Source organism: Oxyura jamaicensis, chromosome 1 (genome assembly GCF_011077185.1).
Source record: "Oxyura jamaicensis isolate SHBP4307 breed ruddy duck chromosome 1, BPBGC_Ojam_1.0, whole genome shotgun sequence".
Classification (NCBI taxonomy): Eukaryota; Metazoa; Chordata; class Aves; order Anseriformes; family Anatidae; genus Oxyura; species Oxyura jamaicensis.
In genome coordinates, this window is record NC_048893.1 from 56,267,856 (window position 1) to 56,283,864 (window position 16,009).

Sequence of the window (16,009 nt, forward strand, 5' to 3'; positions counted from 1 at the left end):
CCCAGGAAGCTTTAACGATCTTTCCCTGCCCCCGTCTCCCCGCCCTCCCGACCGTGGGGGTGAGGCCCCCCGCCATCTTGCCCCCCCAGGCCGCCCCCCCGCCATCTTGTCCCCCCCCCCGCTCCTGCCCCCCCGCCATCTTACCTCGGGGCAGCTGCGCTCGGCTCCGCGGGGCGTTCGGGTCACCCCTTGCTCACGGCTGCGGCATTGCGAGGCCCGGTTAGCAGCCGCTGAGGAACGCAGCACGGAGCACGAAAGCACTGTCATTACAAACGCCTCGCTTATTAACGCGCTGACCTCAGGCACCCCCAGGGGCAGCAGTGCCAGTCAGGGGCATCACCGAGTCCTGTCACGGGCTCTGCGCTGCCAGCGCCTCGCCTACCAGGAAACGTGGAGGGCGAAACGCTGGCAGTCATTTCTGGGGCAGGTACTCACGAAATCAAGCCCTGCTTGTCCTGAAGACACAGCACTCACCCTCCTGCACTCAGGTCATCATTAGCACGTGTGACACGAACCGCGTGGGATGGATACTGTGTTCATGTAGACCAAAGCGCGCTGTAGGTGCTATTAATTCACCCTCTGCTATAAAAGTAAGGTTGTATGTGGGGAATGCAGGTTGTCCATGCGAGTGCCAAGGGTCCTGCTCCAGCAGGAGCGCTTGCTCGCAGAGGTGCAGAGCACCTGCCAGCCCTGCTGCTTTGCGTCAAGTCCAGCCGTCAGAGACATTAAATGGGATTAAGTCCAACAGGCTAATCCGCTTGGTTCCATAAGGAAGACGGTATTTTAAATAACCATTTGTAGTACTTTGCCCCAGTTTTTGCATGTCACGTGACAATGACAATCAGACAAGCTCATACGAGCTTTGGAGAAGATGGTCTGTGACAGCCTACAGCTGGACAACTTTGTGCAGGGCTGTTTTCACTTCCAAATACATTGTTTATTATCTGTTTCATCCACTTTGGACTGCTGATGCCCTTTGTTAGTTAACCAGCTGTATCATCTAAACTGTACAAATAGTACTTGGAGCAAACACCAGGGCCCATGATTCAGGGGCCCATTTTGTGTACTTTGCGTGAGCCAGCAGCTGTGGAAGCATGTGGTGCTCAGTGGCCCCGCCTGCACATGGGGGAAAAGGGATGCCTCAGCATCACCAAGTAAACCAACTTCTAAAAGTATTCCAAAAAGGGATGGCTTTAAAACATATTTTTTTTTTTTTTTTTTTAATCCACAGCAGTGCCCTTCTGCCACAGCAAATTCGCTGTTTTAGAGACCACTCTAAAATACCTAGCTTTTTTTATGGCTCTACAGAGAGACAGAGGCATCTGTACATGTCACAGAGGCACTGAGGACTTGCTTAAAGATTCCAGTGCAAAAGCCAAGAATAAGTTAGACACTACAGTACTCAGCACTTAGCTACCTTTGTGGTTTCAATTCCTTCACTGTCCAGAGACCTTGAAGCTATAGGCTGCTATATAGATCTTGAAATGAATTACCTACTGTGGAGATTTGCACCACAGAAATGTCATTAATTTCTTATCATCTGCGGCTTCTGAAATGTCAGCCAGGAAAATAATTTTGCAGCCTTTAAATTCATTCTAGTCAATTAAGAATATCAGTGTCCATATCTTATATAGGACATGCAGGCACAAGTTTGAAAGTTAGACTGGTGTCTCTGTTTGGTCTTAATTATTGGCCTTTCGCTAGAAAACCGCTGGTAATTGAAATGAAGGACTAATGTGTGCTCAGCCTTTGCAGCGAGTTACATCATAACTTTTCCTTACTGTTATCAGTAAAGCTAGGAGAGGCAATAAAGCCTACAATTAACACACTCTTTTATCCTGCCAATAGCAGCACGGCTACTGAGTGGGTAAGAAGGGGAGCTGCATCTGGCCCTGCAGGTCAGAAATGTCCCAGCATGTGGCTAACTGATGGTTAGAGTGGGAGGAGAGGGAAAGGACAAGGCGTGTTGTTGTTTACACCAGGGCCCATGACAACTAAGTTGAGAACATAACTTGAAGTCACGAGATATTTTGTCCTAATAACTGAGCCAGGCATACTGGCTTTAGCACTAACAGATGGATGTTAAGACTCAGGGCTGACTGAGAACATCAGGCCCAGATTGATAATAGGCTCAAGAGTGAGACAAAAAGTCTACAAAGCAGGTGTAAAGATGCTTTCTCAGCCTGCAATTCCTAATGCATGCTCCCCTCAACACCAGTGATCTCTCTTTCTATACAAAGGAAAAGGAGTTTGTCCTACTGTGTCAAGCACAATGAAAAGCTGTCTGTAGAATGATATTCCAGCTCTGAAATAGTTTGCATTGGTTTATTGGTGAGAAAAATCCTTAGTTAAGTCTTTGTCACTGCCAAGCTGGAGAAGGAGAAACAGTATGGCTGTTACCTACATTGCCTTACTACCTGAAACAGACTCACATCCTTTGATGCCTAACACTGACAGTCCTCTTGACTTGTCTCTGGTATGCCCATATGTCTCTGTTTATAATGGCAAATTCTATGAAGTAAGTTGCTACAGATCAAAAATCCGGGGTCTGAGGGTACTGCTACAAAGCCTGGCTTTTCTAGGCCCTTCCTAAACAGAGATCTGAGATCCCTGTTATCCTAAAGTATGCGACTGCTAAGGCTGTGTCTAGATGTTAATTGTGGAAACTCCAGTATTAGGTGCTTCATTTACTGCTGAAGATTTCTACTCCATCTGCATTGAGGAGGACAGACTATTCTGAGAACTCAACCATTTCAGCGCAAACTCACCTGTATCACCTCCAGCCACCTCTGGCAGGTATGTAGGACAACCTGCTGACCCAGTGTGAGCGCTCTGCTCCTTGCTAGGGTCAGGACAATCAGCTCAATTCTGTCGTGGCACCTGTAACCTGCAGTCCCTGAATGGGACTGGATCTGGGGCTGTGATCTTGCCTGGGTCTAGGATCCAGTGTCTCTGAAGAATATTCAACCTAAAATTTATTAAAAATAAATAAATACTGGGAATCAAAGCAAAAACCAAGAAAAAAATGTCTTCCAAGACAACACTTGATTGGATTTCTTTCTCTGATCAAACAGCGGAACAGACAAATTAGCACCCTAAGCCTTCATCTTGCAAGGAGTTATGGCTTGCATATATATGTAATGAACTTCCAGTCATGGAATGAGTCTTGGCAAGCAAATGCATTTCAGAATAACAAAAAAGCACAAGAAGGAAATAAATTAAATTGGCACTAGCAGTTCAACAGCCAAGGTACAGACAGAACTGGAAGGAGCTTGTTGCTACTTACATTCTGTAACATCTTAGAAGCACTGAAACTACAACTTTAAAGCTTTATTGTCATTGATTGGCTCTATGTCTTGAACAGAATTACTCTTTTCTTTCATCCCACACAGATCTTTAACACAGGCAAATATTACAGATACAAACACGAATACAGTCTTTTTCAAAGTTAGCTTTTTTGTACAAAGACACATATTAAAACGCAGGGAAGAGTAACATGCCTGAGGGAGTAACCAACTGCCAAGAGCTTTTCATTGTTCTTAAAAAACAAAACCCTCAAAAATCCTTTTGAAATTAACACCATTACTACTGATTGTCTACTGGTTGTTTGCTCTTTGCCCGAGTCTAAATCCGTTATTGCTTTGCTTGTTACTAGTTGCGAACCTCCTTAGACAACATAAGACACAGGCACAAATACAAGTCTAACACATAAGCCTCTGCTCTAACACCTGTGAAAGGGGCAATACAGAATCAGCTTTCGTTGCTCACCATCCTGTGATGAAATTTAGAAAATAATAATAATAAAAATCCTTTCTGATACCGTAGCTACTCAGCATGTCTATTGGAGAGAAGGAAGGAGGTGTTAAAAACTGAGTTACCTCAATTCTGTCTGAAGCACAGGTAAGTGTTGGGATGAACCAATGGAGAAGATTTATTTTAGCATGTTTTTATATTTAGGATTCTCCAGTTATGAACTGTCACATGGGACACTTTGTCACAACACTGTCCTGGGTCCAGATCTTGGGTCCCAGGATTGGAAGCATCCAGCATTGTGCACACACCACCTGATTCCAAGCTCTCCTTGACCAGCTCTGGAACAGCAACTTCCAGTATGCATCTTGCTCTGAATCTTCAGGCAACTCTCTGAACAGAGTTTACGGATAGAATAAGCCTTGCTTCCAGTTTCAAAGTGAGCAGTGAACAGTAATCAGCACAGAGGGTTCAAGAACTCAAGAAGGCCAAGAATACAAAAAAGTCTGTATAGCTGTTGCCTGCAGAATACCCACTGAGGTTGAAAGAAAGTATGTCTCAGTTCCTTTTTGTCAAATTCGGACCCACTTCCAGAATTGTAACCACAGTTACAAAAATCAGATGGGGTGACCATCTTCACCTTGCATTGTGTGGGATGTAAAAGGACACCTTTACCTAAAATGTTACCAAAAAACTCTCCCTGTAATCCATCATTGACTAAGAATACACTGAGAGGTCTACACCAAAAATACCAGATTTTTTAGTGAGCTGGCAGAGCAGTTAAATGCCTATCAGACAAGAGTCACTACGTTAACTGGTCCGGTTAGGGCTAAAGAACTTAAAACGAGGTACAATACTGATGAATTCAAGGCACATTTTTTACACATTTAAGTTTTTCTGCAGTATCATCTGTCCTATAGTCTGTCACAAAGCAATAGATGCAGCAGAGGAGGACTGATTTTGTGTTGTTTTTTTTTTTTTTTTTTTTTTTTTCCAAGTTTCTACAGTCAACAAAATACATGGTAACAACTGAAGATACAACTACCAAGTTTCTGAAAAGGTTTTAAGCATCTGTTTGTGATACTAGCAAATCTGAGAGATTTTCAAAAGAAGTTTTAAGGTAACTCCTTTATGGCATCTCCTGTCCTCCCAAGCACAGGTCTAGGGCACATCCTCCTCCCGTTCCCACTGAGAGGAGTACCGCTCCCCAGCCTTCTACTACCAGTGTCCTAAAACTGCAGCATCAAGACCACCCAGTTCCCTTGCACAAGGATTGTCTACAATTACATGATCAGATGCAATTTTTCCCCCCCAACGCGACCCCTAATTAATTCAATGCACAGCAGGCAGTTTCCTCTGCCAGCTCCCTATCCCTTCGCAATGCCTTGCTCTCTCCATCCTCACTTTCCTCTGCATGCCAGCACATCCCAAACACTCATCTCCCTCTCCATCTGCCTCCTTATATGAGAAGCAGAGAAACTGGGAGCACCCAGGAGAAACAGGGGGGCTGTGCTCTGCTGGCTGGCCCTGCCTGGAGCAAGAGACTGGGGTACGGTATCTTGTTTACTGTGGCACCCCGTACCTGCAGGCCTGTCAGCCTTTGCTGTCCTGGCTGGGACGCGGTTGGGAAGATGAATGCAGCGGGCCCACGCCAACGTGGGGAGACAGAAGAGCGTGCTCAGAGCTCACGGGCTCTGTAGGGAATTTCGGTGCTCGAGTCCCAGCCTCTACCGCGGCTCCGCCACCGGGAACCGGCACCGGGCTGGGCTGCGGGGCGGCCGGGGGGGTGCAGGCGACGTTCCCCGCCCCGGGACCCCCCCGGGCTCCCGTCCCCATCTCCCGGGGGCTCAGCAGCGGCCGCCCCCTACTCCCCCCCCCGTTGCCTCCCTCGGGCCGGGCCCGGCCCCGCGTGCGTGGCGGCTCCCCGGGGCGGGGCGGGGAGCTCGGCGCTGCCCGGCCGCCGCCCCCGCCCCATCGCTCCGCGGCAGCCTCCTTCCCTCCTTCCCTCCCTCCTTCGCTGCCTCCTTCCCTCCCTCTCCCTCTCCCTCTCGTCCCGCCATGTCGTCCGCCAAGCACCGAGGCCCCAAGGGGGGCAGCCCGCCCGCCGCCGCCAACGCCAACGAGCGGGGCTCGCAGCCCGGCGGCGCCGAGGAGGCGGCGGCCAAGAAGCCGGCGGCGGCGGCCCACGGCCGGGGCGGCAGGGCCGCGGCGGGGGGCGGCGGCGGGGGAAACCGCTCCGGCTCCGGCTCCGGTCCTCGCCGCGGCTGGGCGCTGCTGCTGGGCGCCGCCGTGGTGCTGGGCGCCGCGCTGCCCGCCGGCTGGTACGTGCGGCAGCTGCGGGAGGAGGTCGGGCGGAGCGCCCGGGAGAGGGAGGCCTCCGGCAGGCAGCGGCAGGAGCTGGCCGCCACCCTGGACGCCGTGGTGCAGAAGGTAGGGTGGGGGGGGACCGGGAAGGCAGGGAGGTGTCCCCGCTCCATCCTCCCGAAAGGAGCCTTCGCCGCGGGCGAGAAGCGCAAGCCGAGGCTGGTGTCTCCCAGCGGGTGCAGACGTGGCCCCGGGGGCAGCCCAGGCGGCAGCCGGCCCCTGCTCGGCTTGGCTGGGGCACGAAGGCATTTTCTGTTCGCCCGGGTGTTGGTGGGACCCGCGGGTGTGAGAGCTGACCATCGGTCATCTCCTGTCGCGTTGTGCCACGTAAAGGCAGCGCGGTGAGGGATGGCCTGCCCTCGGTGCCACGTCCAGCGGGCAGGTGCGTGCACAGAGGCCGAAGCTTTCGGCTGGACGTGGCAGGAGCCGCGGCGGTCCTGCCCAGGAGCCCAGGAGCGCCAGCAGCACAGCGCAGTGAAGGCCTGACACGCCTGCCAACCCCTGCCGCCATCTCCTGCACAGACAGCGAGGCCGCTGCAGCCGTAGCAGGGGTGTGAAGCTGCTGGCAGAGTGGCTTGAGGGATGTGAAGGAAGCGCTCCTTCCCCGCCTGGTTTTGTTCGCTCAGGCCCTGTGAGCCCTCAAGCTAGAGCTTGACAAGTGGCACTTCCCATCGGGATATGTCTTAAGGGGCCTGAAACCCTTCAAACACACTGCATGTGACAGCGTGTAATCGAGCAAAATGCACATAGCAGGCTTCAGTCTAGGGAGTAGGTAAACGGGCTTGCAAGCGAAGTATCAACTGAAGCAGATCAAAGACGAGGAGATTCTTGTCCCGGCTTGACTGCTGCATGCTCAGCAAGCTGCCTCCCTGCGGACACCCCGCTCCCCGTGGCTGAGGGGCCTGGGCCCCATCAGGAGGATGGGACAGGGCAGGACAGCGGGGCTGGTGCTGGTGAGGGTCCCCCCGCCGCCCCGTGGCGTTCCCGGAAACACGGCAGCATGCACACGTGGAGTCTGTGGGATCCGCCGTGGCGTTTCCTCTCACGGGGAGGAAAAGGAAAAGTCCTGGAGGGGAGAAGGGCTGCTGCGAGAATGCAGGGCCATAGTGGTGTTTCCAAAGGTGATTTTTAAACCCTTTTATTTTCCCCGCTGATGACTGCGCTGTGATTTATACCAGCACTTCTTATTTTTTTTTTTTCCTTACAGTTTCTAAGGAATTTTTATACACTCTTTGTAGGATGGAAGAAATTGCAACGGCAGGGAACAGGATGTGAGATTACAGTACACGGGTATAGAAGCCAGATGTATGAGCAATATATAAGCCCATCCAAGCACAGGAATGGATGCAGTTTTCTGCCAGTCTCTGCATTGTTGCACAAGATCTTAGGTATTTGTTGCATATTATAAGAGAGAGGTGTATAGTGTAAGCTTATAAATAGGTACTTTGAAAGAGAACTGAAACTGATTGCCTATATATAGCAGATGGCAGATGTGAGACATACAGTAATACAAGAATAAGAGATGGGAAAGGTAGAACAGGCTTTCGATGTAACCCTTGAAAGCTTTGTTTGCTGTGGCTTTGAGTTGCATTTGCAGAAGAGTGTACTTGAGGAAGAAGAGACCATTATTTCTCCGTTGTAAAAGAGGTGTGGGGTCCCACGTTGTACTAAGAGGGTGCTTTCAGTGCAGGCTGCCATGTGGTGCTGCCTTTCCCCTTTACTCTTCTACTGCAGAGAGCTTTTTTCAGGAGTGTTATATAAGCTCATCTGTTTTACACATCAGCAGTAGGAGGAGAAAGGAAATGATGTGGAAATTTAGTCTTCCATATAGCACAGTTTTCAGAGGGGCCAAGGCTGCTTGGTGCTTATTCAAACAAGGTAGTATGACCAGTTAGAGAAGACGTAGAAGTTAGCTACAGCTATATTTTTATGTGCTGTTTGTGACGTTAAACTTTTCAAGGGCTATGGTTTTCAAACATTGCCAGCCACAAAGAGCAAGCAGGCAAACTCACATGTAGGTGCATGCACAAGCCAACCGCGCAGTGGGGATGAGCTATTACTTTGAAGTTGTGAGTTTTACATTCCTCTTGTGAGGGGTTTGCTTTGGGCCTTGGTGGCTCTTGGTGAGATGAGCGTAGGCTTGGACAGGTCAGATTAGAAGCTGGTCTAGTTAGAGGATTCGGGTCCATTTTATTTTATCAGAGCTCTCTGATCTTCAAACAGCTGACCCATGTAGAAGCATAGGAAAGCAGCTCCAGCTTACACCATGAGCATTGCCCAAATGCAGTGGAGGAGTTCTTATAAAGTACTTTATAAGTGTGGAGGGCTGGGTTCCCTCTGTACGGCAGCAGAGGTCTGCTGGCACTCTAGAGGCATCCCCTGCCCGTTTCTGATGCCTTTTCTTAGACTGACATTTGAAGATGGTTAATTGCAAATACCAATTTGGTGGTTCAGATGTGTCAAAGAAAATAAATTCCATCATGAGATGGGGAGGAGAACTTCGATGCGCTCTCCTAGATTTCTGAAGTCCATTTATAGTCATTCAGAAAATGCTATGTGGAAAAAATCAGAATGAATGACAGCTAAAAGGTAGTGGAAGTGAAGCTGATGAGTCACAGTAAAGGCTGTTGCCCTGCTGCAATGCGTATGGCAGAATTACTTTCTTTGTTCCCCCTCTGGTTCTAGTTTCCTATGCAAGCGCTAGAGAATACAAGTATAGGGAATGTAAAGTTATTGCAAACCCTTTTACAGAAGAGGGGGGTAAAGGAAGTCATCTTTATGGGTATTCATCAAACTTTGGGGGTCCTTTGAACCAAGAGCAAGTCTCACAGCCAAGCTCTGTAGTTCTTTCACTATGTAGAATTCCCTTAAAACCAAGGAGGATTTGGTCAGGGAATTATCTTGCAAAAAAAAAAAATATAATAATAATTTAATTTCTTATTAGTAATTCTGTTAGGTGTTCTGAGATGAAATTCTAGGTTCAGAGGCTGGCTGAGAACTGCTGGAGCTATTCTCAGTTAAAAAGAAAAGTCTCTGTATATTTATTTCTAGGAACAAATAAAGTATATTCCCTTCTATTTATAACATAAAACCACCCCTCCAGCTGTGTATCTAATCAGTAAACATGGCAGTCCATGTGGCATGCCTGATTAATATACCCCTCAGACACAGAGAGTAGCATGAGGCAAGGCAACATGCATTACTCAGCACTTGCCATCCTGCCAAAGCCTTGAGGTATTTCCTTCGTGATGGATTCCTGTTGCAGCCAGCGGGAGTGCTTACGCTGCTCTACAAACTTCAGAAAAATACAACCCACACACGCACAAAAAGACTTCTCAACAGTCTTGCGTCTGAAACTCTGCTTGGCCCCCAAATTAAGTAATCCATGCTTCCCCGTTGGTGTGCCTGGATCTTAACTCCAGGAGCTGCTCACCTCTTGCCCTTTTCCCTGGTTCTGCCACAAAAACATTGGTAAAGATAGCTTTTGTGATTGGGAAGCTTCCTAGCATACCCGACCCAGCGGTAACAGCTTTCTGTATTAACCTGAGACAGAAGCCAGTGAGTCCCCTTGGCCACTGCTCAGCTTTGTTCTAAGCCTATGTATGTACGTAGAGCCAGCCCAAGGAATCATAGAGCTCAAGGGTCCAGATGCAGTCTCTGAAGGCTTGAGCTTGATTTTCACTTCCACAGGTTTCCTGGATAATCTGTGGCAGGTCAGTGAGGGCTGAGGGTCCTTCGTGGAAGCTACGTGTGCCTCTAGATGTAGGGCCTATGGATCACCTAAGGCTATAGATGCTGGCTCTTTTGTACCTCCCGTATCTATATGCTATAGGGTGACCTCAGGTAGGGAGTGTGATGGACTGCAAGGGGATCATTGAACATGGTAGTGAGGGCCATAAGGATCTTAGAAACAAAGGATAAGGATGCTGGTAAGGATGAAATTGTAAATATTAACCATCTGGATTTCTGTTTTAGGTGCGGTCCCTTCAAACCACGTTTGGGGATTTTGAATCCATGATGAAAATTGCTCAGCAGAAGCAGGAGGTTACTGAGAAGGCTGTTAAGCAAGGGGAGAGTGAAATAAACCGGATCAGTGAAGTGCTTCAGAAGCTGCAAAATGAAATTTTGAAAGACTTGTCTGATGGCATCCACATGGTGAAGGATGCAAGGGAACGAGACTTCACATCGCTGGAAAACACAGTGGAAGAGAGACTAACAGAGCTAACCAAGTCTATAAACGATAACATTGCTGTATTCACTGAAGTCCAGCAAAGGAGCCAAGATGAAATCAACAATATGAAAGCAAAGGTTGATTCATTAGAAGAAGCAAATGTGTATAAGCATGAGATAAAGGTGCTAAAAGATGCTTTTGATGAGATGCAAGCATCCATGAAAAGCAAAGAAAAGGACATAGAGACCTTGAAGAGCACAATAGACTCCATGGAGTCTGATGTATATACTGAAGTGAAAGAGTTAGTCAACCTCAAACAGGAACATGAGAAATTCAAAGAGGCTGCAGACACCGAACACCTCTCATTAAAAGCTTTACAAGAGAAAGTTCTGAGGGCAGAGGATTCTATTATGCATCTCCCTGGTGACATTAAAAGACTTGATGAAGATTTACGGCAGGTTAAAGCCGAGCTCAGCAAATGGGAAGAAAATGAACTCTTCAGAAAAGCATTAGAAACTTTTGAAAAGAACAGTGAAGGACTGGAGTCTCGACTGAGACACATAGAAGAGAGCTTGGAGTCTCTAACTTCTGTTGCTGCTCAGCATGGTGAAAAGTTGCAATCTTTCCTTTCTAAGGAGGCAGAGTACGAGAATAAGCTCAATACTCTAGAACAAAGCATGAGTGATCTTCAGGGAATCTCGGGTATGGACGTAACTTCAGTCTCAGATGTTCTCAAAACTCTTGGTGAATCACAGACCTCACTGTACAATGACGTAGAGAACTTGAGAAGAAGTATCAGTGACCTGCCATCCTCTGGTGCTCTTCAGGATGTCCAGAAGCAAATCAGTACTTTGTTGGACCAAGGAAATCTTCAGACAGATCAAGCACATTCTCAAGGCTATCTTGAAAAATTTAATTCTGTGGAAGGCTCTGTAGATGAACTGAGATCTTCTGTCAGCCAGGTTGATTCAGATTTGAAAATGATCAGAACTGCAGTGGATAGTTTAGTCTCCTACTCCGTGAAAATTGAAAATAATGAGAACAACTTGGAGTCTGTGAAGAGCTCAATAGATGACCTGAGGAATGATCTGGAAAGATTGTTTGTGAAAGTAGAAAAAATACATGAAAAAGTGTAGGCAGCAGTGTTCCTTGTGCAAATATTGGATTATAGAAAATAGCTTTTGTACGCCCAGTTTTTTACTCTTTTTAAATGCAGTTTGATACCTCCAAAGAGAATAAGAATACTTTAATAATAGAGACAGTTCTGCTTATTTCCTTTATTTCTCTTTTTGTGTAGTTTTTATTTTTTGTTTCCTATTTTGTTTTAAGAAGACGTGAGTTTAGTTGGGGGTTGAGTTTCTAAGGGCTCTTCTCTGCAAAGTTGAACCGCTGAAACCGTAGTGGTGTAACTAAGGCATGGCAGCCTCGTTAGCATGGGCACATATTTAACGGTGTTAAGGTGTTTCACACTAGGACACTATATAACCCACACCAAAGGGCCACGACTGTTCTGGTATGAAGAAGTGCCGTACGCACTGACGATTTTAGTGATGTATTTGGTTCAAGAAACAAAGGAACAAACCTATCACCCTGTACTGCTACACTGGTAAACCGTGGACCAGGTTCGAAGCAACTCGTCTGTTTCTGCAGTTTGGGGCTCAGCCGTGGAGTCAGTACCAGGTACCAGCTGAGCTGCAGTACGTTTCTGTGTGCCCGTAATCTGTACTATGGAGCTAACAGGCGTTAGCTGGACCCCCAGTAAGGAAAGGTTTGGGGTAAGTGGTGTTGCTTGGGGATGAGACCTGAGAGAGGTGCTCCACCGCATGGCGGGAGAGATTTATTGTGTGATTGCAGGCTTCTTTACCAGCGTCTGTAGCTGCCAGTGAGGAAGATCAGTGCTTAACATGGACATCTTGAAGAGGGGGAAAGTTTCGACAGAGTACAGTCATATTCCTGTCATATTTTTGGGCTGTTTACATGATGAGGCCGTTTCTTGTAAAGTCCTACTTCTCCGTGATGCAGGATTTTCTGTAAAAGCGATCACAAATTTGAATGAGGGAGGACAAAAATCACAGTTCTCGTGTCACTGTATAGCAAGCATGCTAATAATAATGTTACACTTCACAACACAAAAGGGGGGAAATCAGCATGAAATCAGCAGAATTGCTTCTAAATGTGTACTTTTCACACAGCTGTCAGTGACCTGAACTATTGCTGCACACTCAGGACTTCGGGTCAGTTCCTTATCGCTGGTGCCCCCAGGTGTCTGTCTGCCCGGGGCACTGGTGGTGAAGGATCCTTCCAGTAACTGGTTGAGAGCGAGGAAAAGGTGTCGCAATACTCTAGATGTTGGAGTTCTTTTTAAAACCACTTCCGCAACTTTCTCGGTTTTCTGTCTTTAGGAAAGGATTTCTAATATCCCTCCTTTTCAAGTTTACTTTTCAACCTTATCCAAAGAGTTAATACAGGTGTCTGCACGTGGATACATTGGATATAGGGGCCACCGCTGTCTCATGTGCATCGTGCCCACCTCTGCCTGCACTTTGACTACATTAGGAAAATCATTCCTAGAAATAGCACTTCCTAAAAGTGATGTGTTTGTGGGAACAGCACAGGTAAAAAGGAGTTCTCTTAGGTAGGTAAGATAGTGAACTGTATTTCCTGTTGTTCCCACAGTAAATAGGAAAGAATTGCTGGCAAAGAAGGAGGGACCCATGGCATTAAGATAACTGTTGTCACCGTTTGAACTGCACTGTTCTCTGTTGACTTCTCAAGTTCTTGAACAATGTTGTTTAGGTTACTGTGAAACGAACTGTATGGCTTATTTGCGGTATTTTTAATACATAATAAACATTTGGAATATTCTTTGCACCTTTTTTTTTTGATTGCTGCTTAGTTAATGTAGTGTTTCCCAGGAGGCTTCCAGTGGGTGCAGGAAAGGGCCTGGGGGAAGCACCAGAACTTCACACTGAGGTAGGGCAGAGCCCTTTACTTTTCAGCTTTCATTGAGGAACACGGAGGTAGTTTATCTGCTGTGCTTACAGAGGATCTCTTGAAGATGGGATGTGAGCCTGATCCATGCAGTGGTGTTGACCATAATGCTCAGAAGCCAGAGATGGGCGTTATGAGGTGAGAAATACATGAGTTATGCAGTAAATGTGATGTCAGATACTGCCAGGAATGCCACTGCCTAGAGCATGTAGAACAGAAATAATGTACAGAAAGGACCTGCATCAGCTTTTCAAAGTGTCTGCACCTTTTGGATAGCTTTGAACACTGGACCGCAAGGGCCATAAACTGGTGACACCTTTATGAAGGACACCTGCCTTTTAAAAGTTTGGGGAAGGCTGACTTCATTTTGATTGCCCACAGAGATGAACCCAAGTCTGCCATGTAAGTAATGTTGGGACGTCGAGAGCCAAACCTCTCATTTTGGAATGGTGAGAGCCCTGTACTGCTTAGTGTTGGCGAAGGGCTCTGGGCATCATCATGTCCTGGTAGTTCCTGAGACCTAACTCAAAGAGAATTCATAATCACTCATGTTATTAGACTACATGTATGTTCAACAAAACAGGTGAGCCTACAGCCCTTTTGTCTAAAAGAGAATCCACACAACCTGCTGACAGAAGCTGGCCACGAGCACGCGGTGGCTTTGACGCGTGGTATCCACATGGTGAGGGAGCATAAAGATGCTGCAACACCAGGAGTACAACAAGGCCAAACTGGATCTCAAGGGTTAAATGCAAAGTGACTAGTTACCTTTCTAGTCACCTAAATTCAGTGGCAGACTACTGAAATTATTTATTTCACTAAATAGTTGTCCATAAATAACAATGTGACTGGAGACAGGCACAGCTGCAAGGATCACTTGGCAAGCCTAAGGTCCAGCTCTTATATTTGGCTTGACAACCTCATGCATCACAAACACTTCCAATGCCCTAATAAATGCTCACAGAGCACACTGAGTCCTAGTGCTGCCCTTCACCACTGTTTTTACACTCCAATAAAAGCAGTGCAGAAGATCTCAGGCCATTCAGTCTGTTGCCTGTGTCATTTTATGTTGTCAGTGGTTCATGAATAAAACACGGCTTCAATCACAAATTTCAGCTGAAATTGTCCAATTGCTTGATGAGGTATTGATCGAGTCAGCTCACTAATGTTTGTCTTCATTTTCAGCTCTTTGCTTCTTATCAGTGGAGAAGCCACTACACGTGGGCACTGAGGACTTGATTACACTGGCCAGGACTTGCTCAGATTGCTGCCCTAGCAAACCTGGAGGAGGTAAATCTGGTGCTGTTGCAGTGACTTCTCCCAGCAGGGATTAGGCTGCTGGCTCAAGTGAAAAAACCTGTAACAGGAAAAGGGATTGCTGGTGGCGTAGATGTGTATGTTCGAGGTTTTGTTGAAACGTGGCTTAGTGGTTTAATCTTTTCACCATTTTATTTGACATAACTCAGCTGGGAGTATAAACAAAGTTTGCAGAAAAGTTAAATGACTACAGGAAAAAAGGCTAATTGAGATGTACAAACACCAGAATAGCCTAAAAATATGCTGTGTGTGCCCTCCACTCTGCTCAGCACATCCTGAGTCCAGTTTGGGGCACCCGGGAACAGTGCGGCTTCACTGGGGAAACTTGAAGAGGAAAACGATGATGATCAGAGGTAAAAAAATTTTGTAAGGGAAGATTGAACAGCGGGGCTCATTTAGACTTGAAAACAGCGGAGGGAAAGTTGAAGGAAAAAGAGGGAGGAAAAAAAATAAACAACGTTCAAATACTTTAAAAATTGTTCTGAGAAAAGAAAACCCATTTGCTTCTTGAAAAACCCGCTTGCTTCTTGTGGAAGTTCAGAGAAAAGTACTGCTGGTGCCCCCTCCTGGGCCGCGACTTTCAGGGTTTTCACATGTCAGGAACAGCATGGGGTAGTCTCAGCGTGCTTCTCTTCCCCTGCAGTCCGTATTTTTGACCCCACTGGATTCAGGAACTCACCTGCCAAATTCAAAGTACCCAAAGGTCTGAGAGGTGCTGTGCCAGGGAAGCAGCCAGTGCTGCTTCCAGCACAGCTCGCAGTGCTGCCAGTGCTGCCCCGTTTTGTTTTTAATATTCCCCGTATATGATATTTAGCACTGTGAGATGCTTGCTAATCCCTGTTAGTCCTTCAAGCACCCTTACGTTGCTGCTTCCCTACCCCTCCTGCATGCATTTTAACCACCGTCATCCTCTGCCTGCCATGAGCAGGTATTCGCAGGTATCAGAGATGCAGTCAGAATATTTACACACAGGACTTTAGCAACATTTAGTTCCAAATCTCGGTATGAGATGGTCTAAGAGCAGGCCAATTAATTCATTTTCCAAACAATCCCTTTCCTCCACAGTGACCAAAGATGCTCAAAGAGCAATTCTGTCGTGCACACCAAAAGCATAATGTATATTTTCTTTGCTCACATAACAAAACCTCTCCAGAATTTCTTGGTATGAAGTGTTTTGCAAGCTCCCGAGATAATCTATCTTCCCAACAGTCAAAGCTTGCTCATGCACTGAGAAAGGGAACTCAGGAATCTGTTTGTAAGAGCAGAGTTTGAGGATTCCTGCATCCATAATGCAAGCGCTAAAACCCAGAGGCATTTGGAGGTAATGCAGCACATCACGGTTTTAGCCTGCTAGACCAAAGACAAAGAGATCCCCAAACTCTTTTTTTTTTTTTTTTTTTTTTTTTTTTTTTTTTT

At 47.0% G+C, this 16,009-nt stretch overlaps 1 protein-coding gene across 1 annotated transcript; it reads left to right on the forward strand.

Annotated features, from left to right (window-relative positions):
- The first annotated feature begins 5,724 nt into the window (after positions 1-5,724).
- Positions 5,725-13,156, forward strand: CKAP4 (cytoskeleton associated protein 4). The gene is made up of 2 exons (XM_035341010.1): positions 5,725-6,180; positions 10,090-13,156. The coding sequence occupies exons 1-2, from the start codon at positions 5,809-5,811 to the stop codon at positions 11,419-11,421; spliced, it is 1,704 nt and encodes a 567-aa protein (XP_035196901.1). The 5' UTR covers positions 5,725-5,808; the 3' UTR covers positions 11,422-13,156.
- Positions 13,157-16,009: the final 2,853 nt, after the last annotated feature.

Excerpts from the sequence above, each read along its gene's own strand:
- CKAP4 (XM_035341010.1), top strand. The coding sequence starts at position 5,809 with ATGTCGTCCGCCAAGCACCGAGGCCCCAAGGGGGGCAGCCCGCCCGCC. Across the intron at positions 6,181-10,089 it reads TGGACGCCGTGGTGCAGAAG|GTGCGGTCCCTTCAAACCAC; the intron begins GTAGGGTGGGGG and ends TTTCTGTTTTAG.